The sequence below is a fragment of the Xiphophorus couchianus genome, chromosome 3 (assembly GCF_001444195.1).
Source record: "Xiphophorus couchianus chromosome 3, X_couchianus-1.0, whole genome shotgun sequence".
NCBI lineage: Eukaryota > Metazoa > Chordata > Actinopteri > Cyprinodontiformes > Poeciliidae > Xiphophorus > Xiphophorus couchianus.
In genome coordinates, this window is record NC_040230.1 from 23,156,837 (window position 1) to 23,184,296 (window position 27,460).

Consider the following 27,460-nt stretch of genomic DNA (forward strand, 5'->3'; position numbering starts at 1 on the left):
ATAAGACCGAAGCTGCGGGCCGTATGAAATCTGACCGCGGGCCGTGATTGGCCCTCGGGCCGGACTTTGGACATACCTGCTCTAGGTTAATAATGTTAAGTCAAAATTTCTGCTGTAAAATGGCTGCAGGAAAAAGAACAGTATTCCTTATGGTCAGCATATAGTACTGTGGTTTTATAATCAGCATTGCAGTGTTGCAATGTCATTTTCACCAGCTAAGGTTTTTTGTTGTTGTTGTTGCTTAGATGGAAAATCTTCTATTCCATTTACAAGCTGAATCTCAAAGTTAACACCTTGTGATTGCGAAATTCTGAGGGAAAGTTAGAATAGAAAGAGTTCCTGGCAAACATCAAATGTAATTAACCATTTTCTTTCTCAACGTCGCTTTATTTGATGCTGCACATTTGTCACAAATCACTAATTGCCTACTTCTAAATTGTATTGTTCAAATGTAACAGAGTTTAGATGTTTGACTGTTTCTAGCAATTAAGAACAAAGAACTGAAGATCAGATTATTACTTGTTCCAATGAGATTTGATTTTGATGCTGCCAACCACGCTTGCCCACATGACAAGTGAAAGGCTGATTGTTATAGTCAGAATAGTTACATAAATAGAAAACGGTGTTCTATATAAGATACAGTTTTGTTGTCAAAGGAACAGAAATAGATTATTTGAGTTGCATTTTGTTGCAAACCAGAATAAACACAATCATGTAATTCTGACATGCCTATATTTAGGAACCAGTAGAGACTCGACAGAGTGACTAATGATGCCTGGCAATGTCTAGTTAAAGTGGTGTTGCAATGCATACAGCTTTTATGAAATGAAAGCTGGATGATTTCATCCAGTTCAGTGATATTTGAATGAACACTAATATTTTTGGGAAAACTAACTGTGCCCTTGTTCGTTTTCACAAAAAGTAAAAAGAATCAAGTTAGTGATCTAGCACTTACCAATCCAGCCGGTTATAGTTATATAATTTTAAGGTGGTGCTAATGTCAGAAAAAAGTCAAGATTTGATCTAAGTTTTGGATTTTGAAGCGGTGATAACACATTCCACACTCATTAAAGTAGACCATTAGTTTTGCCTCATTAGGAACTTCTGAAGCAGATACTAACTTCAGCATACTTAGCAGCATATTGTGTTTACAAATCATTCAGTTCTTGCCAGTCACTCTTGTCACCTTTTTTGACAAGAGTGACTTGTCAAAAAAGATGACAAGACTTTTTTGTCAGGTCACAAAAGGGCAGGAGCTTCTTAAAGAGACAGAGGCCAATTTCAAACTGTATCAAGTTGAAAGTAAAATTTATTTTAAGTTACGTTTGATAGATACAGCATTTTTTATACCAACTGAAGATAACCTGGTATTATAAAATGGCCTTATGCTCCTGGAAAATACATAAAAGGTCTCCAGATTTTAAGCATAGAAAAATGCTGAAAGAATGTTTTCACAGTGTTTATGGCATCTCTGCAATGGCCTTGTGCTATTACCCATAATTATTCAAAATAAAGTAATAATAAAGTCTTTAATCAGTGGGAGTATATTAAGCTTTTGTTATAGGCAAACTGATTTAAAGACAACAACTTATCCTAAAGGTTACAACAGGGCAACACATTGCCCAAGTGATAAAAACATAGGTTAATTAACAGCCCACTTAGTGCAAGCACTGTATTTATCAAGAATAATCATCCAATAATGTGTATAGATTTTTTTTACTAATAGCTAGGCTAAAGATTTGTGAATAAATAAATAATAAAAAAGAAAAACGTATTTATGCCTGTGAAAGATCATAAAAACTCCATCACCTGTAGACTCAATGTGTCTACAGATGAAGACAAATTGCTCTGAAAATTAAAGCAACGATTTGAAGTAGAAAGAAACTCATAACTATGCAAGGGAAGCAAGACAGGTTTCTTGTCTATTTCATGGAGAAGCAGCCATGCATAGTATTGTAAATTATGAGATGCAAAATGCTAGCAGAGACTTAAAGACACTTTGCAGTGACAATATTTTAAATACCTTCACTCTAGTAGAACTTTGCAGGTTGTTCTAGGTTACATGATAAAATCTCAGGCAAAGTTTTATCAAATATTGTTTATCAACATAGTAGAGGCACTGAATGTTGGGCAATATGTTCCTTAGCAAATCGATAGAGCATGCTCTGGATTTGAAAACGAAGAAGGGTCTTTCTTAAAAAAATGGTGTCAGGAAAAAAGATTGTGTGAGGATTAGGACTGGTTTAGTTGAGCTCATTTACATCCCCAGCATCAGCAATCTAATGCTACTTGAGGAGGGATTAAACCTCCCTCTCCTTGACTTTGATCAGATATACACCATTTGTCTTTCTACTTTGAAATATTCACCCCCAAGGATAGAAAGGAAGGAAGTCATGTATAATTTTCAACACTACCTAAGGTTTTTCCTTTATAATAATACCCATGTTAATGTAAAGCAGTGGCACTTTCTACAGAATGTCTCTCATTTGCTCTGCAGCATGTCATGTCAAATACCAGTTAGGTTGAAGAATGGGAATAGGTCTGTAATGGGTGCAGAGGTACAATTATATTGCTTAATGCTCATTGCTGTGGCTCATTACATTATAGGAGCCATCTTTTATCCTTTCTTAAGTTTAAATGAGCTTCAAGAAAAGAACAGGCGAATAACAAGAAATTAAAGGATCAATTGAAATTACACAATAATGGTAAGGTTTGTTCTGTTCACGAATGACCTGAATCTCTATCATCTCATTATTAAACTTACAATCAGTGTTAATGGACATGGAACCAAATGTATAAAATTCAGCTACTTAGTCAAATTTTGGCTTCTAGTAGTCAGCTATTTAGCCAATCTCAGCATATAAGAACAACCTGTAAGAAACTCAGAGCATGTTGGCAAAGTTTTTATATCACTGAGATGGCATAGCTGAATGTTTTGAGTTTTTTAACAAAGGATTCCTGTAGCCTAATTTTCTTATTCTGTTGAAGTGTGGCTGGCAGCCAAAATGACAGCATATTAATAGACCATTTTCTCATGCTACCATCCTGTCCCCTGTTTGCAGTTTCATTGCATAGTTTAATGAATGTCAAGAGACAATTTCAACAGAAGGTATCAAAATGGAGGTGTTATGGAATGCACTGTAACCATTAATTTTACTTTGTGCATTTTTTTCCTATCCATTATTGACTGTGTCATATTTCTATTCCTTTAGAATAATATTTCTCTCTTCCATAAATTTCACTGAATCTATGCTTATGCAGTAGAAATTAAACGGAGATATGTCTAAGATTATTTTGTCACACTTTGCCATATTATTTCTCCTACCCCTCTATGTCCATCATATGTGTTGTTCACGACTTAGCTCAACTTTCAAGCCAGTAAACAAGCATGTCCACCTTTGACTGGCTCAAACATTTTTGAGGGGGTGCCCTAGTCAAACATTAGATCTAAATCGTAATTAGATGCTGTACATGTTTTAAAACGATCCAAGATGGTTGAATTAAAGCAATTCTCCAAAGAAGACAGGACCAAACTTCCCCCAGAACAATTAAAGTTGTTGCAACCAAGGATGGCAGTTGGAGGGGGGAAACTGGATTTGTGTTGCTGTGTGTTCACCTTAAAACAATCAGTGATGAGCAGAAGGCAGGATCTCCGAGGAAATAAGATCAAAGGACCATCTGGCTGCATAGAGGAGCAGGCCCAGATATTGCTGAGAGATTATGGCTCAAGCAGTGGCTGTGCTGCACTAGAATGAAGGGATGTTTCTGGCCTGTGGCAACAGAGGCCAGAAACATCCCTAAATGGAAAGGAACCCTTCACAACAGCTTTCTCCAGCCTCTAAGCCCACCATTTTTCAAACATATGCCAAGCTATTTTCATTGTTCCATGTTTTCTATTGTGAAGTGAAATCCTGCATTTGCTCTGCTGGTATTGGCATTTCTCACCATTAAATATTAACATGAGAGAAATCTTTGACCCCTTTGAAGCTTAACCTCTAGTTTGAAGAATTTGTACAGCTAAGTAAACTGCCTCAGCAGCTAACGATGAAATTAATGGATAAAAAGTGCCTTTGGCCTGCTTTCACAGGAATAACTGAATGATTTTTGAGAAAAAGCAAAACGCACAACAGAGAATACTTTTAAAATTCAAACATAAAGGATTTCAAAAACATCTGGGTCAGATCACCTCCCAGTTTTGTATCCATTACTACATTCTTCCTTCATTCTTTGCTTTTATAGCTGCAAACCAATCATTTCATTTTCATTTGTATTATTGATTATAAATGTACTTTTCTTTTTACTATTTGAGTATTCTTATGAATGATGAAGCCAATTAGTTATATTAGTTATAACTATTTGATCCCCACAAATAACTTAGCTGTGTTTTATTTTTTCAAAATATTCCACTAATTTTGAGATTAATGTAATGTTTTGAGAAAATAACTATAATTCTAAAATTCTAATAACTAAAATTCTGTTCTTGTTATAGTTACTATAATCTCTAAAAATGTTACCCTTGAAACTTGTCCCAGAAGAAAAATAAAACCACCATTTTTTATTGTGTCATTTATTTGACATTTGCCATCACATTTGCTTGTAGTATTAAACTTTGCTTCTCTTCACACTAAAAAGCTCGTCATAATTTCTGAAGAGAATGAAAAATTACTTTTTTAAAATAAATATCAAGGTTAGCCTACAGCTTTGTCCAAGTTTTTAAATTGTGGCTCTTTGTGTATTAAAGTTTCACAGCATAGAAAAGGATTGAATACAGTTCAAGTAAAATAAACAATGAAAGCAAATGCTAACCAAAATGAATAGGCAGTAAGTAAAGCTTTAATTAAACATTGAATTAAAGTAGATTTGACTCCAGTGAAAAATTAATTTATTTCAATTAATATAAAATGTGATGATTACATATGGCTATGTTTAATGGACCTGGACTTGTCCATCCATGAGCCCTAAAGCATTCAGAAATATCTTAGAACACCTACATTTCAAAATAGCTTTCAGATAACGTAGAAAAGGATTATCTGGGTCAGTCCTTAACAATGGACCTCATTTAAAAACAGAAAGGAATAAATTGCATGATTTAAAGAGCTCTAGTCCATCATTCATCAACCAGCTGTCAGATAGAAATCATCATCATCATGCTGAAGTGTCTCCTCTCATTCTGCATACTTTATGGCCTGGTAAAAGAGCTTGACGACACAGATTCCTGGTTATTCTACATCTCTGGAACCACATGAAAACATTTATATAACTCTCTGTATATGCATAAAAACATAACACTGTAGCTACAGTAATGTAGACTCAATTTTCCTCATTAAATGCTGTTTATGTGCTTACTTGGGTGATGTTATGATTTAACACAATGTAATATCTAAATGTTTGCATGCAAGGTATGGGCATTGTTGGCATGTTGGGAATTTATTCTATGGTGATTTGTAAGCTGAACTGTCAGCAGTATGCCTCACAAATGACTGAACACATGATCCCACAGGAGATTAAAAGTGTTCCAGTCATTATCAGTCAAATATAGACTAAAAGCTGCAAAAACTATGGCTGAAAACATTCATATATTCAAGCTAGTTGTCCCCCAGAGATAAATATTTAATTAACCTTTTAAACCATGGAATCTCCAATCATCTCCATCAACATGATTAAAAATATTCCATCCCATCTGATGGCAAATATATTTATTGCTCTAATGAAGGGTTCTGTCATGCATTAGTACAGGAGGAGCTAATATGTAAGCCAATCTCATAACCATCAATCTGTCAATCATTAAAAAGCAATTAACACTTAGCAGCTAATAAGAGAAGGTCAGGATAAACTCGTCACCTCCTCGTTTTAAATTTCTTAGGGGAACACTAATGTAAAATGACATCAAGTACTCTTTCAAACCATATTGTACAGCTGCACTAAAATGTAGGTACAAGACCAAAAGACCACATTCCTTTAATTTTTAGTAATAAAAGAAAATCTTACCTCTGCAGATTGGCACTGGAAAATCCCACACTGACACGCCAGCTGTGCTGGTCACGCAGGTGAGGAGCGAATGTCCGTCCAGGACGTAGCCTGTGACACATCGGTAGCGGATCTTGTCACCTACGTTGAACTGAGTACCATTGCGTATCCCTTTGGGGGGAACTCCTGGGTTTCCACATGAGCTGCTTCGCAACTCTACAAAAGAAAGTCAAGAAGGAAAGACAAAATTAGTAAGACAATTTGTGTTATATCAACAATCATTACTTTTGCTCACTTAGCTAGTTTTCAAGTCACAGAAGTTATTTGTCATTTTGACCTGGCAGGTTTGGTACAATGAGGGAGCATCCTGTTTAAGAGTTTAATAAAGGGTTTTGCTAATTCAGACTGGACAGCTAAATCCTATTGGAGAGTATTGCTTTACCCACCTTTTTGCATAAAATAAATAAATAAAATTAATTTGTCAAAAACATACAAAGTAAAACAATGCTAAATTAAAAGGGTAAGAAGTTGGATTCTGCTAAGGAAATGTTCTGTTTTAAACCTACATGAAAGGGTACAGTACTCATTAGCTGGCTTTGAAGGATATGGAGGGATTATAGATTATAGATTGGAGATATGTTGTTAAAAGCTAAACAATATTTTTTTTTTATTGCAAATACAATAAATGCCAATGAGAAGGACTCAGAAATTGATTGTAGTCTTTAGGCATTTCATCCATCGGAAATCCTCTATAAAAAACAAAACCAGCCCATGGCAATAAATAAATAAACATTTGATAACCTCATTGAAATTGGCAGTGGACAAAGTGGTTTAAATAAAATATTAAAATCACTGTTTTGTAAACATTGTGTACAATTATCGTTATCATGGTAAATTGGTAGCTACAGACTACAAATTCTGTCCATTTTTATTCGAGCTAGCCAAAACACCTCAATTATGTTGAATAATTAATATTCACTTCTTCATTACACATTTACATCATCTGAGTTGTTTCCAAATTATAATAATTATATTAAGGGTACTTTATTTTTTGTTGTGTGATCTAGAAAACAGCACAATTATACTAGACTGTCAGTAAAAGGAAAAGATCAATATTTGTTGCTCTTTAGGCTTATTGATGTCCCTTACAACCTTTACTATAGGCTACTTTATAAAACACATAAAGACCTAGCTCACAACGTTTTTGGCATATATTGGCCAAAGTGTAGGCCCAAATGTTTTATTTGCTGATTTGCCAAGAACTGATTGAAAATGACATTTAAATAAGGACAGAAATAGGTGGCAAAACAGCCGTGGAGATCCATACCCATCTGGCGAGGACCAAAACCCAAGCATGTTTCTTCACTCTGCAAATATGGTGTTACTGCTACTCAATGCAATCAAACAACTCTAATTAATAAAAATCTTGAGCAGCATTTTTCTAATTCTGTAGAAAAATGGCAGCTGTGGTCTGTCTTGCATAAATTATTCCTATGATCTCTAAGCCTGAGCAAACATGAGTTGTGCCTACTAAGGTTATCCTTAAAATTTGAAATGTGCTTATGATCTTTATCATCTTGAAAAGGACGCATTCTGTGAATATTACATTTCACCAGTCCGCCCCTGATGGCCAAATCTATTAAATTGTCTTTTCAATTAAACAAAAGGACATGATATTCTCTATGTCACTTCTAAAAAGTTTAAGAACCTGTTTCTTGTAGCCAGAGTGCCAACCACTTTTCAAAATGTCAAATTTTTCATTTCTTGTTTCTTCAAAAAATTGCTTTTTACCCATTAATCAAAGCAAAGTATGGCATGTATAAGCATGCACAACATTTTAGCTATGAGTGAAACGCTTGACATAATGACAAAAACAAAGTTTCAGTTTCATTGAGATGGATTCATGTTGTCTGTTGTGCGTTGCATGAGAGTCACAAATTTAACATCGATTAGAGAAGTTATACAAACAGTTAAGCACAACATTATCCATACTGCAGGCAGGTTTAGATGTAAAATTTTCACTCCATCAAGAAGCTTGTTTATGAACAGCATCAAGACAGCAATAATAAACAAAGTAAAGGGGCATCAATTTTGACAGCAATTTTATCCTTTTTGATATTTAAAATGTTGAAAATGGCATACATCCTTTCATTAATCGCTGCAAATATCTTTACCGGCTTTACAGCAAAGTCATCTCATAACTACTGATCACCTTTCAAAATGTTTCCACTGGTCATGTTAACAAAAACTCTACAAGATATAGATGGTCTTCCTTAGGGATAAAGACTGAAACCTAGCTTTTAAGTAAATACAGTTCAGAGGAGGCAGGGATGCAACAAGTTGCTAAAAATGAAATTATTTTTAATGAGATGTCAGGACAGGTCTGTGGTTCATTCCCAGCTGAGGCAAAGCAGGAGTTAGCAGGATTCCAACAGATAACAGCAAAGCTGAAGGTTTTACAGCAAGGATGCTCTGTTTTATCCTTTTGAGCTTTCAAACCCTGATATGGAACATGATGAATTTGGAAATGCTGGCAGGGTTTGGGAAATCTCAGCGCTAAAGCAAGGGATCTACATTCTGAACTGAATACACACAAAGACTGTTGTTTCAGTAATGCTAGGGATGCATTGTGACAAAAAGTGAACTCTAATTATTTTTTACTGTCACTTAGTAAACCTTTTTTTATAGTGGGTGCTCTCACACACATTTACTGTGGTGTTGCCTCTACTTCTAAGAGAAACATTTATTGAGAGTTCAAGTCAAGACGTAAAAACTTTTTAAATACCGTTCTTATACATTTTATTTCTCAAAGAATAATTTGAATGTCAAGGTCAAAGCTTAGCAAAACATGGAAATTAGCTTCAAAGGTCTAACTGCTGCAACTTTATAGTAAAGAGGAATTTTTATTCCTCTATTGCTTTGACTGATCTTTAAATAAATTTAAATCCCTTTTAGAAAATCTTTTAGAAATCTCCACAAAATCTGCAGAGCCGTTATTCCATCCCACGGTGCAGTGATGCGTGTCTTTTCCAATTCAGCTTTTGCTGGTTATACAACTGACACCAAGTGTTGACAGTTTAGCTTGGGGCAAAATGAGAACTGACAAGAGTTCATGTCAGCAAACATTTAACACCTGTGAGGCTCAGAGTGGATATAATGAGTCATGTTTGACAAATAGTTTTCTTTAAAAATAATTTCAGTCGTGACAGACTTTCACTCCATGCTCAATTCTTTTAATGATAAATATGAATGTATAAAATAAATCTCACATCAAACAGTTGGCTCATTTCTCCAAAGGAACTCAGAAAATGTGACTTTATGTGTAATAATCACCTAAAAACCCTTCGATGCAGAGTTCCCCAGAAACTTGTTACTGAACACTTTAACAAATTGTGCAGCCTGGTGAAATAATTATTTTTGACATCTCCCATCTGTTTGTGTTTAATTATTTGAACCAACAAAGCAGGATTCAAAAAGACTTGTTCACACACGCATACACTGCACCATGTTTGAATGATCAAAAGAGATGTAGAGATGCGTAGAATGTATATATTTGAGTTAGTGACGCTAAGTAAATTGCACTGACCGACTTTGAAGTCTGGTTTTCTAACATAAATTTGAGCAAATTACTATTGCAGTTCAGTTATTAATTCACTTTGAACGGCAAAAGCTGATATACTCCTGCTGACATAAACTACCTTAACAATGCTGCAGCAACAGAAAGTGGTTTCAGACCACAGAGACTTTTTCAAAGTTCCTTTTGCAACGTCAGAGTTTCTGTTATTTTGTGCCTGCACTGCACAAACTGAATCCAGCGGTAAACTGCGTTAACAGAACATTTCTTCCTACTTCAAAGAAGAGCTTTGCTGGTACGAAGGTGCCAATCTGCAGAGCAGTGACAAAGCTGGTCCAGTCTAGATAGGTGCCAGGTACCGGTGGAGAATGTAAGTGCAAACCCTAGATACTCTTTGAAGAAAACAACTTTTCAACATTGAAATAATCGGTTCCTAAAGCTGCTTTCAGTGTCTCCTATTTTGCCACAGATTTGGTATTTCAGACAAATGTGTACTATGTAAATCTAAACATAAGGAATGAAGAGTTTTTTTATGAAATAGCAAGTCTCATCGCATGTTTGTACTACAGTATGTATGTTCTGATGCACCTGTGTTCTGTATATTGTGTGTGTATTGGAACAAAGGGTGGGGATAAGCGTTCTACTGCAGAGAACCTCGCTCCTGAGACAAAGCATGCCATTGAACATATTCAGTCCTACGGCAGGTCTCCTTCTCAGGCCCGATTGTACTTTTAACCCACCATTGTCGATGCTTTCCCTTCACAAGTTCTTTACTCTTAGACCCCATTGGAACCTTGACACTTAACCCCTAGGAATAATTTTAAAATCCACATTGTGTGCACCATTTCCTTCCCCATATACCAATCAAAACAATTATCATACATGAGAACTGGAGAAGTTTTGGATTGTGGGGCCTAAGAGAGGCAACGGGCCTTAGATTATTGTTGAACTACAGTACAGACCAAAGGTTTGGACACACCTTTTAATTCAATGAGTTTCCTTTATTTTCATGACTATTGACATTGTAGATTCACACTGAAGGCATCAAAACTATGAATAACACATGTGGAAATAGGCACTAAACAAAAAAGTGTAAAACAACTGAAAATACTCCTTATATTCTAGTTTCTTCAAAGTAGCAACCTTTTGCTGTGATTACTGCTTTGCACACACTCTGCATTTTCTTGATGAGCTTCAAGAGGTCGTCACCTGAAATGGTTTTCACTTCATAGGTCAACCTGCCCTGTCAGGTTAATAAGTGGGATTTCTTGCCTTATAAATAGTCATGAAAATAAAGAAAACCCATTGAATTAGAAGGTGTGTCCAAACTTTTGGTCTGTACTGTACGTATTACTGTATTTAAAAATTCTCTGAATACTATGGTCAATATTCCATGTTAGTACCACCATGCAGTCAAATGTATTTTCAACATGTCAACAAAAGAAAAGTGACTTATCTGGTGATTAAACTGTGCATGCTAAAGTATGAGATAATATGTTGCAGGGGTATTTACCTAAGGCAGGGTATTTTTCTAGCCCACAAAAATTCAATAGATCAATCACCTTAAAGTGTGATTACATACAGTAGCAGCTAATTCTGGCCCTCAAGAGCTGGTGACTTGCATGCTTTAGGTGGTTCAGCAGAGGTGAATGAAAGGAATTATTTCAAGTTCATAACTCAGGAGACAATTCAGCCATTAGGACACCGGCTCTTGAGAACTTAGGGTAATCACACCTGGGCTTTGTAGTCTGACTTCAGAAAACAAAGATAGTCTGAAATCAAATCATGAATAGTCACTGAAAAGCAAACTTACTTCGTTATTTCAGGTTTGAAGGAAAGAAAATTCAGAAACAACTAGATTACCAAGAGTCCACCCCTGATTATTAATACCTTAAGTTATTTTTGAACCATTAAAAGTTAACAATCAATAGATAAAGCATTGTATGGAACCTATTTGTGTGTCTGGTGTTTCATAAAGGTACAAAACGAACAGCCTGGTAAATTATTATATGGATTGCACATTGTTTGGCTAGAAAAACATAAAATGGATGAAAAAAATACAGATAGATAATTACTGTATTGGTTTACTGGCAAAGAAAAATTTATCCACTAAAAAAACAACATTTTAAAACTCTGAGGACCATGAATCACTTTAACAATTAATTGATTGGAAACTCTGGCTTAGTTTGTTTGTATCCATGGGAATTAAACCTGTTTTGTTTCTAATGTTTTAGCTTGATGTGCAATGTTGTTGTAGTGTGAATAAAAAGTTGCTAACACATGAACAGACCAGAAAAAAAAACAACTGGGAACTTGCTGTTCCAGAATGTTACAATTCACGCTGAAAAACAGACTGTACCCTCTGAACCTTGTACCTAAAGATAGCTCTCATTTTAGCTGCCAGATGTTGCAGGAAGATATAGCAGATTGCACATGGATAAATAAAAACTTGGCAACAATAAGAAGAATTTTCAGTCTTGAAAAATGCATGTTGTGAATAATGTAAATGGCCTTAATATTCTTTTGAAGTTATGTATCAAGTAGACAGTATCACATGGTGATATCCTTGCAGTAAGAAAAGCAGGTATTTGATCATCTCCTGATTTTCTAAGATTGTTAACCTCTACGGAAATAAGAGTTTCAATTTCTGACTTTTTTTTTCTCCCAGGGTGTAGAACAATTTCAATTTTGAATGGAGGGGCCAGTAGGCCCACATACTGTAAAATCTTGGACAAGAACCCATTTCCTCACAGCTGTAAGACTTTGGATTATGGTTAGGGTCTACTACTATAGCAAGCACCCAAAACATACAGGCAACATTACAAAACCAGCATATTCAGGTCATGCAGTGACCTATTCATTCTGCAGAGTGATTCTGAGATCACTTCAAGAAACTAAACAAAAGACAGCTTAGTGTAGTATTAGCATGCAGTATAACTTTGTGTTAAACTTCAGGGCACAAAAGCACACATGAATAACAACGTGCCCTTAATATTGTACCAGACTTTAAATTTTTATGAGAACCCACACAAGAAATAATGTTTTAGTTGCGGTGTTAGCCATCGGCAAACAAGTATTGCTGTCAAGAAGTCCCCAAATAAATTCTCGATCTAACTGAATCCTGCAAAAACAGCAGCTCAGAAACTCCGAGGGATGGCTTTATGTGCAAAACATTCTCATTAAACAGGAAACTAATGCATACAAAGCAATTTTAATCTAAAAGTGTCATAAAACATTACCTGATGTATAAACAGAAGTCATTCTACAGGAAAGCTAAATAAACAAAACAATGATATGCTGCATTATAGTGTAACCTACACCTAAATGTCTATAACCTTTTTGGACCTAGAGAGAACGTAGTACTTGTTTGAAAATTGGGGAAAAAAAGTTAATTATAGACATATTTCGCCTTTTCCACAAACGTATAGTCCAGATAAGAAAAATAGCAAAAGGTTGCATAATTATAATAAAGCACTTCACTGAAACACACAGACAATAGAAGTGGGTCTGTCTTGTCTCATTCTACATAGCAGCAGTAAGGAGAGAGTTATGCGAAAAAGTGAATGAGGAATTTCAATTTGAGATTTCTCTGGGGTGAGCTATTTATTTCTCCTGTATATCTAATGACTCTGTAGCCTTTGAAGAAGATGGAAGTTTGACGGAGTCGCAGTGTTGCGAGCACACTTTCCCCACAGGAGAAGCCAGCGTAGACCGGCTTCCCAGCTAGATGCTTCACTGGTTGCTGAGATGAGCAGAGTGTTTTTATGCAGGTGGGGAAAAGTGTACTGACTGAAGCTGTGTTAGATCACAGTGCAAAGCAGCTGGTAAACAACACATGCTCATCCATGCAGACAGACACTTTTCTGGCTCAACGGACAATCTGCAATGACACAAACAATCTGATTTGGGGGGGAAAAAAGAAATTATATTTTATGGGTCAAGTATCCTAAAAACAGGCAGGCACGTTTGAGACTGAGGTTGTAATGCTTTTATTACAAATACAAGCATCACCAAAGGTGAAGCGTATGCTGTGTCATATACGTATATGTCTAGTCAATTTAAGTAGTAGCCTTCATTGCCTGGATGCGTTCCACAAAAGGCCCCAAATCCTAACACCTCAATAAAAGCAGTTTCATCTTTCCAACATTTTTCAAGCAACATTTTTTCTTGAACCCAGAAAGTTTCAAAAGTGGCTCTAATCAGTAAATTCAATTCACAGAAATACTTGATATATCGACAGGCCATTGAGAAATTAGATTCAGTCGGAACGTGTCCTTCATTGCGTCCTTCTTGTAGAGGAAAGATTAAAATCCAATTGTGGTCAAGATTCAATCATCTCTAACACTCTTAAAGCATCACACATTCTTAGTCATAAGAAAGAGCAGCACATACATATTCATGTGAAAGACAAAGCTAACCACTTTGGCATAAAAAGGACAGTGCAGGCAGCGAGAGAGTCAGCATGGCAAGGAGTAAATATTTTATTGGTGAGTTTAGGCTGTTCATGTGTTTTTAAATGATAAACCTAAAAAAGTTCAGTAACGGTTCACTTGCTCTCCTTTAAATTTTCTTAATGCAGTTACAACAAAAGGATCAATTGCTGATTGTAAACAACAGATCAAATCTCCAAATATTGTAGGGCACAAAATGGTGACCATAACAAATGTGAAAGGTCACCAGTGATGAGACATACAGGAGCAATGTAACACTGTAATCCATGAATAAGGATATGCAAAATTTGTAGATATAAAATATCAGAAAGAAGATTAGGTGCCCTCTTGGCCATAAATGTCAGAATAAATTGTGCAATTCAATACGAGGTTTTATTGATATTCAATTAAATTTATTTTATGCGGATTTTCTGTATGGGGGACAGTTCAAAAATATTCTTAGTACAATATGCTCCTCCTAGTATTTAGTTAAATGGGTGGTACTGCGCATTTTCCAGGCACATAGTGACATTTTATAGCAAAATGAAGTAATTGTTACTTTCAGTTGTAGATATCAAATATGACTTAAAAGAAATTTAACACCACCCTTTGATGACATGAAATTTTAATCTGTAATAAGACAATTTCCTGTTGTGACACTCTGCCTTCAGCACAACAATGCTCTTTTATTAAGACATTTAGAACAGTACTTAGGAATGTTGGGCTGAGATGTAGTTCATTTGATAACCTCAGCAGACTAGTAGTTCCATCAGGTGTTTGCTAATTGCTGCTGCTAGTCTGAAGGGGCTAAGTCAGGGAGTCGGAGTAGAGGGGTGCAATGTGGGGCAGAAGCTAGGCTGGAAACAGCAGCTCCGAGGAGGAGCTTTGTGAGAGCAAGCATCTATGCGCTCCTGAATGGTTCCCACGGGAGATTAAAGTATTTCTCAAACATGCATAAAAGAATCAAAGCAACACCCCAGGTATGTTTTTGACGAGGGAATAACATTATATGTAATAAAGCTTGATAAGGTCAATTTTATATAATTCCTCCTCTCCTTACCCTTATAAATGTCCTTTAGTAGTAAATTTTTGTAGCCAACAACAAGCTCCACAAATCCAGGCCTTGAGGGCTGGTGTCCTGCATCTTTTAGATGTGTCCATGGTTCAATATACCTAAAGACTTGACTGAATCACCAAGGAGACATATCTAAACGTTGCAGGACACTGGTCCTCAAGGCTGGGATTTGACCCCTGTTCCAGATGGATACTTCACCACTCTTCTTATAAGAATTATCATTTATATCAACAGGTTTGTTTGTTAACAAAGACTCTCGTATTAAGCAATATCATACGTTTTAGACAGAATTCAGGATACCTATTCATTTTGAATCAACAACTCTGTGGTCAAACATTTTGACAATTGAGTGTTCCTTGAGGACAATGATCCTAAACAAATGCAAACTGTTTTTGAAATAGACAGAGCTTCTGCAGCAGCCTGTCCTCAAACCTGCAGAAATAATTTTTTTCTCATCCTAAGACTTCAACTAATGTAACATTATCTTGTCATATTCTTAGTTTATAGGGCAAACACAAGAACTGATGGTGACTAAAACATAATTTTAAGGAGGAGTGGGACTTGTAGGAATTTATGCTGCAATCTGGATAATGTACTGCCACGCTAGACGATTAAAGAATGAGTGATATACCTAAAAAGCTGAGCTGTGCAGAATATGGGATGGGTTTATCATTACCATATTAGAGCGTTGGCTCAATCCTTAATCTGACTCCCACATCAAAATAACGACAAAACTTAGATAAAATGGCCACAGAATAAACTGGAGCATTTCCACATGTATACTAGTATTTTTTTTAACTATATAAGTTAGCTTGTAATTTTTTTAAAGGTTTTTAAAAAAATAAAAGGTAGATAGTACTAAAGACATCATGGTGAGAGAATGTTCAAATGGACAAATGGCTTTGTTAAAGGTCTTAGAGTGGTAAAGTCTGGGGTAGGTGAAGAAAGGAGAAGGAACTAAATAGAGGTAGGGAGAGTGACTGAGATGAGAAGATATGTTTATCAACAGTCATTAGCAGTCAAGTCCTACTAATGACCACATCATTTGAGTCAGGTGTGTTGAAGCAGACATCTAAAAGTTGCAGGATACCAGCCACTGAGGCCTGAATTTGAAGACTTCTGATATAGCAGTAAGATGCTGGGAGCAAAGAAATAGGTAGAACAACCAAGACGATAGATTCAATTAGAACAACATAAACAAGAAATAATAAATACAAACATTGATGGGGGAGTAAACAATTGCATCAGAGGTCTGTGATCACAGAGAGCGATAGTTTATTTTTAGAAAGTTTTCCACAGCTTTGCTTCTACAACGATATCTTGGTACATCAATTAGTTCAACTAATTCCCATTGCCATCTGCTTTGCAATATTAACTGCACCTCTGGAGTAGCAAATGAGGTTCAGAGATTTTAGGGGCAGGGATGTTGATTTAGAAAATATGAGAATGATTTGCCTAATTGAAACACCTAACTGTTCCATAACTCAAGAGCAAAGTCCTAGAGTAATCGGTTAGATTAAGTGTGATCACACCTTTCTCTCTCAGGAATAGGCGGTCTATTTTCCCCATATTGATGGATTCTTCCTTTTAAATGAAGAGCCATTTATGCAGAGCTGCCTATTTCATGTAAAAGACTGTCTTTTTCTTACGGTAGGAGTCAAAGAACAGAAATGATGCTGTTCTTACCTTCATAAGCCACCTTAAATCCATGAGCGCTTACTGCAAAGTCACTGGTAAGCCTCAATGAAAAAATGGAATCAGAACTGGTAACAGGCGGAGGGATGGTAAATCCTGTTAACCTGCAGACAAGAGAGGAGACCTCAGTTCTGAATGTTTGAGTTCAGTCACAATGTAAGCACATTAACTATCAATACTGGTAGTTCACATCAATACATCAATACTTTCATATTGATGAAATTGTGCCTGATTCCTCATTCCTGGTGAACTGTTAGATTGATCAAACACATTGCATAACATTCCATGAAACTTTTTTTTTTTTTTTTTTGCAGACACCACACCACCTAGAATACAAAGTCCCATTTTGAAACATGGTGGTGGCAGCATCATGCACAGGGAATGCTTTATATCAACAGGTACAGGGAAGTTATGCAGCCTGAGGTACAACACGTTCACAAAACATACAACCAGAAGTACAATTGAACTACTGAGATCAAGGGACATTCATGTCCTGGAATGGCCAAGCAAAAGTCAAGACCTAAATCCAAGCAAAAATTGCAGACTGCATAAACACACACGACCCAATTTGACAGAGCTTGAGCTATTTAGCAGAAAAGACATATCAACCTGTAGATTTGCAAATGTGGCAGAGACACTCTCGAATTGCTGTAAAGGTGGTTCTAAAAAGTATTCATTCAGGTTTGTTGAATACAGCTGCATACCACACCTCATTTCTTTTACTAGCAACTGTATTTTCTATTTGTAACAATCATTGCAACATGTTAGAAAACTTAATAAGCAATTCCTAATGTACTACGTGCCTTTTACACTTTGGGAAAAAAAGTTATGCAAAACATACATGTACAAAACCTTCATAACAAATAATGGCATTGTTCAATCTAAAGAAAAAAAAAACTTTCAGAACTGAGATGAAGTGTAACAACTGGTAATAAACCAGAGTACTATTCTATCAAAACCCAAGTAGGGAACCAGCCCCTATTGTCGAAGATGTTTCAGGGCTCACAGCTATATTGTAACAGTCTGATTCATTGCTGCATTTCAAATTAGGTGCAGATCCAAACAAATCCATTTACTTTCATGACGTCGTAAAAGAGATGTGTAGCTGACCATTTCTCAGCAGAAGCTGCGGATGTTCTATCGACCTTTCACAGCAGTGAGCCGGGCTGCAAAACATGAAGTCAAACTTGTGTGCAGTAGTTGCCTCATGTTCCATTACCTCTTATTGCTGGTTTTGAACCCATTTAAAACTGAATCTCAACTTGACAAGAAGCCAGGTAAATAATGTCTGTAGCTTGCCAAACTATGAAAACAGGAACCCTCACAGTGACAGCAAAAGAGAGGGGGCTGTATTTACAGCTTCAATAGAGTTTCCAATTACAGCACAGTGAACTGTGCAGTAAATAATTACCCTTTTTGAAGGTACTCACAGCATGTCCAGACACTACCAGCGGCAAGCAGTGATGCAATTTTAAACACAGGAAACATAACTTAAGTGTGACCTTGCAAGATGCGCGATCACTCTAAAGACTATTGTACTCAATTTATAAGGAACTTTGGTTTAAATTAAAAGTGAAGGCAAGCTTGGGGTCTATAAGAGTCAATGTTTGTGCATTTCAAATGATAAACAGCAAAGGAAAGAGGCAGGACGCCATTTATTTGACACTTTGTATCCCTTTACTGTCTAAGGTTTCTGACTAATCGCATCTGCTTTTACCGTTTAAAAACTGGTCGCATGCTAAACTTTATAGGAAATATGTTTTACTTTGCAGGCTCCACACATATATCAAGCTGAAAAAATTTAATCAAACTTAGCATTAACTTAAAGGGAGGATCTACAAATATAAATTAAAACATTAACAATTTTAGTCTCACACTGCAGATTTGTAGAAATTGCTAGTGTGCAAAAGAATTTACTTTATGAAGAAAAATGTCATGAACCAATATACAAGTTCACTCTGACCTTGGTTCAGAACTAGAAAAGTAATACTTACAAGCTGCATCATATATCAGAAAGCCTTTAGTAACAAAATTCGCTGCTGTGTCTGCAGGGGGTGAAAAGGAGTAGGAGGAACCCACAGTACTTTTTTCAAGTTCAAGTAATGTATTTTCAAAGAATAACAGTTTGATGTGTAGCTTGGAAGTCTTTAAAATGACCCCCTTTCCCTAAGTTTGAAGAGGAGGATCCATGGGGGGACTAATTACTGGCTGAGAAAAACAGAACAGAATAGGATAATCAGAGTTTGTGTGGCGACCTGCTCACACACTGATGGGCCAAAGGCACCCACCAGTTCAAGTGCATTGCAGACTGAAGCAGAAAAAAAGCCCTTACCTGCAATAGTAACAGAAAAGAGAAAAATATGAACACCTAACAAACCTGTTATCACTTTTAAAAAGCTGATTGGTGCATTATCTGTGAGTGGACTGAAAATGAAGATAAAATGTGCAGAACAGGAAAAAGATGTGCTGCTATGGCAACATGTGATACAAAAGAGGAAGAACAAGCAAGAACCGATGCTGAGCTGCAGCAACATACAACTGATGAACAAGATCACAGCTCTTCAGGATCAAAAATTCAGACAACTGGAAAATAAATAAAAAAATACATAAAAACATGTGGTCAAGTGATTAATACGCGAGGACAACAAAAAGGAATGGCAAAAAATAAAACTGGTCCTGAAGACAAAATAAAGAGAAGATTCCATCTTGCAAAACATGAATGTATGCTTGTTGATTTGTATAGATATGGACAGATGTCCACCTTAAAAACACAATTAGAGAATTTTAATTCGCAGATGGATTGTTTGAATGTAATTGTTTTAATTGTTTCAATTAGGAGAGGGATAAGTAAGGTTAGATCTGTGTTAAATCACCCCTTGATCTAAGCATGGGTCTAACATAAAACAAAACAAAAAAAAACTCAAAAGGCTCTCACACCAATTACAGCCTGTTGCTTTGGCAACAAGATAATCTGGTGAGTAGATGAAAAATGTCAAACAATTAAACACCAATGCTTTCCTTGTCTTTTCGAACTTAAGAGCCCATGATTTAGATATTCAAAAGAAGTGTGCACAAAAATTACTTTTGAGTTTGAGCATCAACAAAAATATGCTAAAATAGGCTGTAGTTTTAGCTTGAGGAGGTCAAAATAAAAATACTTATTTCTATCATTTAAATGAAGCAACATTTTAAAGCAGCTGAGGAAGTATATTAAATGTGAGCAGTAGTTTTTATGACTAGGTTTGGCTGAAATGATATAAAATATAAGGATATGATGAGAAATTGGCTGGTGAATGAAAATCTTTAATTCAAACTCGTGCAACACAATCAGTGACCAGCCAGTCAGAAACTCAAAAGCCAAGTCTTGTTTTGCAACAAGAGTAATAAGAACACGCTTTGGTGCAAAAGTTATAACAGAGAAGATAACTCTATGTTAAGAATAAAGACATTTAAAGATGAAATCAGAATTAGGAACCTTGTAAAAAGGAAACATTGATTTCACTGGAGGCGTCAGCAGCTTCTCAGTTGCTCACTTTTATCCTTTCAAACTTCAGCCTCTGTGAGTCATGAAACACATTTAATTGGAAAATGTTAGAAGCTTTTGGAAAATTTCAGAGTTGTACACACTGTGGAGACTGCGGTTTGCCACACTAATTGTGCTAATTGTTAATTAGCATAACAATTAGAAATTCATTAATTATAAACTTTTCAGAACAAAAAGGCTTATTCAGTTCTCTATTTACATAATGAGTTAAATTGCTGCATATCAGTAAATCTAAACTGTTGTCTCTTTGATAGTGTTTCTTTATTTTGAATTAATCTTGGAGAACAATTAAATATTTAGCTTTATGTTACACTTTTAGTTTGAGCCTTGCAAAAAATGATTTGTTCAGGAGTCAAAAAACTTGCAGCATCATTAAACTTGATGCTGTTTCTGTTGTCCGTTGGATTTTGACTGACACCTTTTCCAATCCTCACATGATTGTACTGTAATTGTTTATTTTCAGTGATCCAGGGAGAGACAGCATTGTAGCCTTTATCAATTTCAATTTGAGCAGAAGATAAAAAAAATATTTTGGATGTTGATAATAGTAGTACTAAAAGTAAAAGTGGAATAGGATGAAATCAGTGTCGACAGGTCCAAAAAATTGAAATCGGCCACAAAAGCTAATTATAAAATTATTCTCGTTTGTTTGAATATGATATGAAATGACAAGTAGTTAACCTCTTTGGGAGCCTTTTAAATTTAAGAGCTTTGTTGGCAGTGAGGCAATATTTTCAACATATGAAAAAAATTACTTCACATAATGATTTAGTTTAAATTTCAAAATATCCTACTGTATCTTCCTGTGGTTTTATTTATATTATAATACTGTGTCTGTTAACACTCTAGAATTTGTTTAAAATATAAAATATGCCAGATCATTTGGTGTTTGTCAGAGAATATTAACCTTTTTTTTGCTTTGACATGTGATAAAAGCAAGTTCAACAGAAGCCACAGAAGGTCAGAACCACACAAGTAAAAAAAAAAAAAACTTTCATAAAAGCCCACAAAATAAAAACTTTGAAGTGCCAGAACAAGTTTTCAAGATCCACTATAAGTGTAACTCAGAAGTAACTCAGAGTGAAAATAGAAAGAAGAGAGAAAATAGAGAGAGAGAGAGCAGGTGTCATGCATCTGCATTGGTTTCCAAACCAACCTGAAATGTCAATGCGGGTTTAGAGACACCAGGTGCCTGAGCAGCTACATTGTCCCCTGCTTATGAATCACAGCAAAAACAGTGGCAAAAGAATGAGTGTATGTGACTGGGAACAGAGGGCCAATAATTGGCTGGACAGATGCAGCCTTTGCTTCCACCTGAACACACTACATCAGCCCTAAAGGCAGCTGTCACACATTCCCGCCACCTGATTAGTGTGTCGGGGAAGGAGTGTGCCATAGAGGAACAGAAGAGGGAGACAGAAATGATGTAGCTCAATTTGTCTAACTCTGTGTCTGTCTTTCTCCATCTGTCTCTCGTTCTATGTTGCATTAGCTCTGTAGCTCTGAATCACTTTGTTTCTCATTTCATGGAATTATTTATTATCTCAAATGTTCTTTTTTGGATTGATTTTGTTCATGCTTCCTTTAGACGTATTTTTTGAATTATTGATTCTCAGCAACAACATGCTGTCACCTATGTAATAGAAAAAGTGTTATGACCGGTATTGCCAGCCATAATTTAGTAACCAGCTAAATTACACTGCTTGGCTTTGGTTTGTTGTTTGAAACATGAAATGAGAATACAAAGCTTATCTGTTACTAAGGTGAATAATGACCCACACAACAGCCTCAAGCTAGGAATAAAAGAACACATTTTAAAAAATCCAACAGCAATTAGAAGTTTATAAGCCTCATACATTGCAGCATTTTTCCTGAATCATAACATTTTTATTGCATTAAATCATAATCTTCTCACTCTCTCTCCCTCATTTCAAAATGCTTTTTACATCAGTGCTTTCTCTAAATGACTTTTTACTGATACTAAATTGTTCACTTTGGGTCTTTTTCACTCAGTAACACCCTCAGCACTGAGGAGCGTCATTATCAGTGCAGCCTGGTAGTGTTTTTGTTTATTGATTGGAAGAAAAAAAAAAGATCAGTCAACCACTCCGGTCAACAGCCTATTTCTTATGGTATATTTACTTATGTGGCATTTTCACCTAATTTGAAATTGTACCTTTTTAGACTCTTACAGGAGTCTACAGCTCAATGTTGGTGTGTTGTAGAAGGAAAAATTTTAAAACTTGTGAGACATGGATCTTGAGGACCAGAGTTTGGGAACACTAAGCATGAAAAATAGAGAAAAAGAGTCTTCATGTTGTCAAATTTTAATATTGTCCAAATGAGTCAGTGGAAAATATTGATAATTTTTGTCATTAATTACATAATTAAAAATGCTGACAACAAAAACAGTAGCTGCTCTTTAAAACTGGCCTAATAAAGCAACAGTTCCTATTGTTTCTATATCAGCCGAGGAATGGACTCGCAGTCCATTTCAGGGACAAACTCTAAAATTAGCAGCAAAAACTTACAAGTAAGTGGAGTTAAAATGTTAAAAACTGTTAGCAAAAGCTTATTTCTGTTAAAATAAAGTTAAGTTGATTGTATGCAAGTCAAGTCTGGTTAAAGCTGCAGTATGTAACTTATATAGAAAAAATTTGTTTTACATTTAAAACCTTCACTATATCATGACAGTATAAAGTGAGAGAGAAAATCAGTAAGAAAAAAAAAGAATTGAGCTCCTCTTATAAACCTGCTGTCATTTGCACAAATACAATCAAAGCCAGGAGGGGGGCTTCAATGCTGTCAGTCCAACTCATGTACAGTCATGGCCAAATGTTTTGAGAATGATTAAAATGTTAATATTTACAAAGTCTACTGCTTCAGTTTTTATAACGGCAATTTGCATATACTCCAGAATGTTATAAAGAGTGATCAGCGTAACAGCAATTAATTACAAAGTCAATATTTGCCTAGAAAATGAACTTTATCCCCCAAAACACATTTCAACTTCATTGCAGCCCTGCCTTAAAAGGACCAGCTAACATTGTTTCAGTGATTGCTCCATTAACACAGGTGTGGGTGGTGATGAGGACAGGGCTGGAGATCAATCTGTCATGATTAAGTAAGAATGACACCACTGGACACTTTAAAAAGAGGCTGGTGCTTGGCATCATTGTTTCTCTTCTGTGAACCATGGTTATCTCGAAAGAAACACGTGCAGTCATCATTGCACTGCACAAAAATGGCCTGACAGGAAAGAAAATCGCAGCTAGAAAGATTGCACCTCAGTCAACAATCTATCGCATCATCAAGAACTTCAAGGAGAGAGGTTCCATTGTTGCCAAAAAGGCTCCAGGGCACCCAAGAAAGACCAGCAAGCGCCAGGACCGTCTCTTAAAAGTGTTTCAGCTGCGGGATCGGGCTACCAGCAGTGCAGAGCTTGCTCAGGAATGGCAGCAGGCAGGTGTGAGTGCATCTGCACGCACTGTGAGGCGGAGACTCTTGGAGCAAGGCCTGGTCTCAAGGAGGGCAGCAAAGAAGCCATTTCTCTCCAGGAAAAACATCAGGGACAGACTGATATTCTGCAAAAGGTACAGGGAGTGGACTGCTGAGGACTGGGGTAAAGTCATTTTCTCTGATGAATCCCCTTTCCGATTGTTTGGGACATCTGGAAAACAGCTTGTTCGGAGAAGACAAGGTGAGCACTACCACCAGTCTTGTCTCATGCCAACTGTAAAGCATCCTGAAACCATTCATGTGTGGGCTTGCTTCTCAGCCAAGGGAGTCGGCTCTCTCACAGTCTTATCTAAAAACACAGCCATGAATAAAGAATGGTACCAGAATGTCCTCCGAGAGCAACTTCTCCCAACCGTCCAAGAGCAGTTTGGTGATGAACAATGCCTTTTCCAGCATGATGGAGCACCTTGCCATAAAGCAAAGGTGATATCTAACTGGCTCAGGGAACAAAACATAGAGATTTTGGGTCCATGGCCTGGAAACTCCCCTGATCTTAATCCCATTGAAAACTTGTGGTCAATCATCAAGAGATGGGTGGACAAACGAAAACCTAGGAATTCTGACAAAATGCAAGCATTGATTGTGCAAGAATGGACTGCTATCAGTCAGGATTTGGTCCAGAAATTGATTGAGAGCATGCCAGGGAGAATTGCAGAGGTCCTGAAGAAGAGGGGTCAACACTGCAAATATTGACTTGCTGCATTAACTCATTCTAACTGTCATTAAAAGCTTTTGTTACTCATAATATGATTGCAATTGTATTTCTGTATGTGATGACAACATCTGACATACACACATGAAAACCAGAGGGCAGCAGATCATGTGAAAATATAATATTTGTGTCATTCTCAATACTTTTGGCCATGACTGTATACAATAGTAAGTAAGTTGTTTCTCCACCAATAGCACATTGAGCAGCACATACATGAAATTGATTGACAGAGCTAAGACCCTCCTGATTGGTTGCTTTTCTCCGAGAGTGGTGCATTTATGCACACAGCAATTATAACATTGGGAGGTGGAGGAGCTCGATCTCTCACATTATCTCTCTCATGCTGTCACAACATGGTGACCATTAATATATAAAATCAAATGTTTGTAAAAGGCATACTGCAGCTTTAATAAATGCATGTAAGCACAATGATGCAATTAAGAAACTTTTAAGTGATAATATGAATGTGCAGCTAAATTACAGTGTAAAACTGAAATGTTTGTCTAAACATATGATTCAATACAAGTTTGTCGCTGGAAAAACAGCAGTGGAAAGGCTATTATAATGAGAACACAGTCAGAGCTTGGAAACAGTGAAATGAAAGACATCATTACCCAAACTATTTCCACTCCACTATTCTCAGCATATAATTTCAACAGAATAATAAGCGATACAACCAGACGTTCTCAGGCATGAAGGATTTAGCTAAATGTAAACGCATCACAGAGTTAGGGGGATGGTGGAAATGTCTCAGAGCAAAGAGAATACACATATCAATAGAGAAACACCCTAATCAGGCAGATGATGCTGATGTCCAATTTATGATAGTTGTTTTTGTCATGTTCCCTTCTGAATTTCAACCTTAACTGATTAATTAATGCAATAAATAAATTAAAAGGGCTCTTTAATCTTCACTAAGGTTTCTATTTATGCTAACCTGAAAGGGCAAGCGGAAGAGCTGTCTGTCTTTATGTCCAATTATTATTCTTTTTGTTCAAAATAATGTGGAAACTGCATAACTGCATATCAACATACATGGCAAAGTAAAGAAAAAGCAAACAATTTAAGATGCAAAAGTAAGTATCATGAACAATATTGGCGAAGTACACAATTATGTCCATTGCTTCTTTGGCTGTACTCTGGCTAATTGTAGTAATTTCCCTTGTATTCTTGATCATGAAAATCTTGAAATACCCAGTCTGCTCAGAAAATTCCCAACAGTCATTTGTGATCACCGATTAATATTCAGGAACGGTGCAGCCCACAGCAGTGATATTTTCAGAGCTTCAGGTGGGATTTACTGATGCCACCTGGCAATATTTAAAGACATGACTGTTTATGAATGGAGTAATAAACAGCGTTTTGAGATCCAATTTCACAACACTGGCAGCAGGGACCAAAATTTAATTTTCTACCACCCTCTGTGGAGGCTGGTATGTCATTCTCAAGCTACCATTTGATCTAAACACCTTTGTGTTGTCTAGGTTACCAAAGAAAATAAATAAACAGGATGAATTCAAGACTTAAATGTTTTCTGCCAGATAGCTAGACACATTTTTGAAATAAAACAAAACAGTAGTAGTCATGTTACTGGAAGATTAAAATAACATTCAGAGCAATGTTAATCATATAACAAATATTTTCTTGTGTTCATAGAAAATAGAGAAGGATTAAAATGATTGTTAGTTGACTAATAAGTACGTATATCAACAGATTATTTAACTACTTTTAGTTGCCACGATACTTCTGAATAACTATTTCTATAGCAGTGTGCAACGCTCAGGTTTCTCTCTCAGCTGTTGGACTCAAGCAGTGGCCACAATAGTTGCCACATTGGCTCAAAATGGCAGCGACTGACATTTACCACCCCTGATTGATGATTACATAAAAATAAGAAACTTGGAACATTGGACATTTTTTGTTTTTGTCAACAAGAATATTAAAATGCAAAACATAAGTCTGCAGTTTCAACATCTGTTTGCTGGTGCTTTATGCATGTATCTCCTGATGAAAACTGTTTTTTGCATTGGCCTAGTAAAAGTTTTGTGCCTATAGAACAAGATTCATGTTGCAAGGCTCTGTGCTTCCACCAGTGGAAGACATAAAAATGTAGAGATTAGTTTTTACCACTGGAACCAGCTTGATGAAAAAGCTCCCAAAATACGTTTCCATGTTGTGAATTTTTTTTCTAGTTTTCGTTAAGGAGATAATTAATTGCTAACAGAAGGGGTTGTAACAGCAATCATAAAATTACCCCTTCCAGGCAGAAAATAAACAGTCCCACATTTACAATCCAATACAGAAAATGTAACACTGTAACAAAGAAGCAGCGTAAACTTTCAGTTTTGAGCATAGTTTCAGCAAATCAATATCTTTTTTAAATTAAGTGCATTGTCTATGTAAATATAGCCTTTCATAAAAATACATTTTTATTTATATTTTCTCTATCAAAAGAGGTATTTTTAATAAATTTACAGAATTGCCTTGAAAATAAATTAGCTCTACAGATCATTTTATATAACCTCAGCTTAATTTGAAAGTCTAAAGAATATTTTATTTGGCACAAAACTAGTTTCTACTTCTCATCGTATATGACAATCATCCGTCGCTCTTGTGTGAAATAGCTTTTTTATCCCTTGAAATTATGTTGTAAATTGTACATGGTTCTATTTTTTTTAAGTCCATACTGAAGGAAATTGCTTTTTGTTGTTTTCCTTTCCTTTTAAAAATACAGCTTGAATTGCAAGAGCAAGTTTTTGGTCCCAGAAAATATTTATGAGTAATAGAAAAACATGAAAAGACAAAATAGCTGAATAAAGTAATATTATCAGTACGTGTTTGGACCTAGAGGAAACTAACTGACACAGAATAATTAGCTAACTAGGAGCTGGTGTGCAAGGAGCAACATAAGGCAAAAACAATATACAAAATAACGAGAAGCAGG

General features: G+C 36.1%; 1 protein-coding gene across 5 annotated transcripts in view; it reads right to left on the reverse strand.

The window, feature by feature from the left end:
- LOC114141949 (CUB and sushi domain-containing protein 3-like) overlaps positions 1-27,460 on the reverse strand; it is a 244,962-nt gene that overhangs the window by 189,611 nt on the left and 27,891 nt on the right. For all 5 annotated transcript variants that reach the window (XM_028012891.1, XM_028012890.1, XM_028012888.1 and 2 more), the window contains exons 3-4: positions 16,733-16,845; positions 5,989-6,183 (exon numbers count right to left, since the gene is read on the reverse strand). In XM_028012891.1, coding sequence (XP_027868692.1) covers positions 5,989-6,183; positions 16,733-16,845 — 308 coding nt within the window. The remainder of the gene's footprint in view (positions 1-5,988; positions 6,184-16,732; positions 16,846-27,460) is intronic.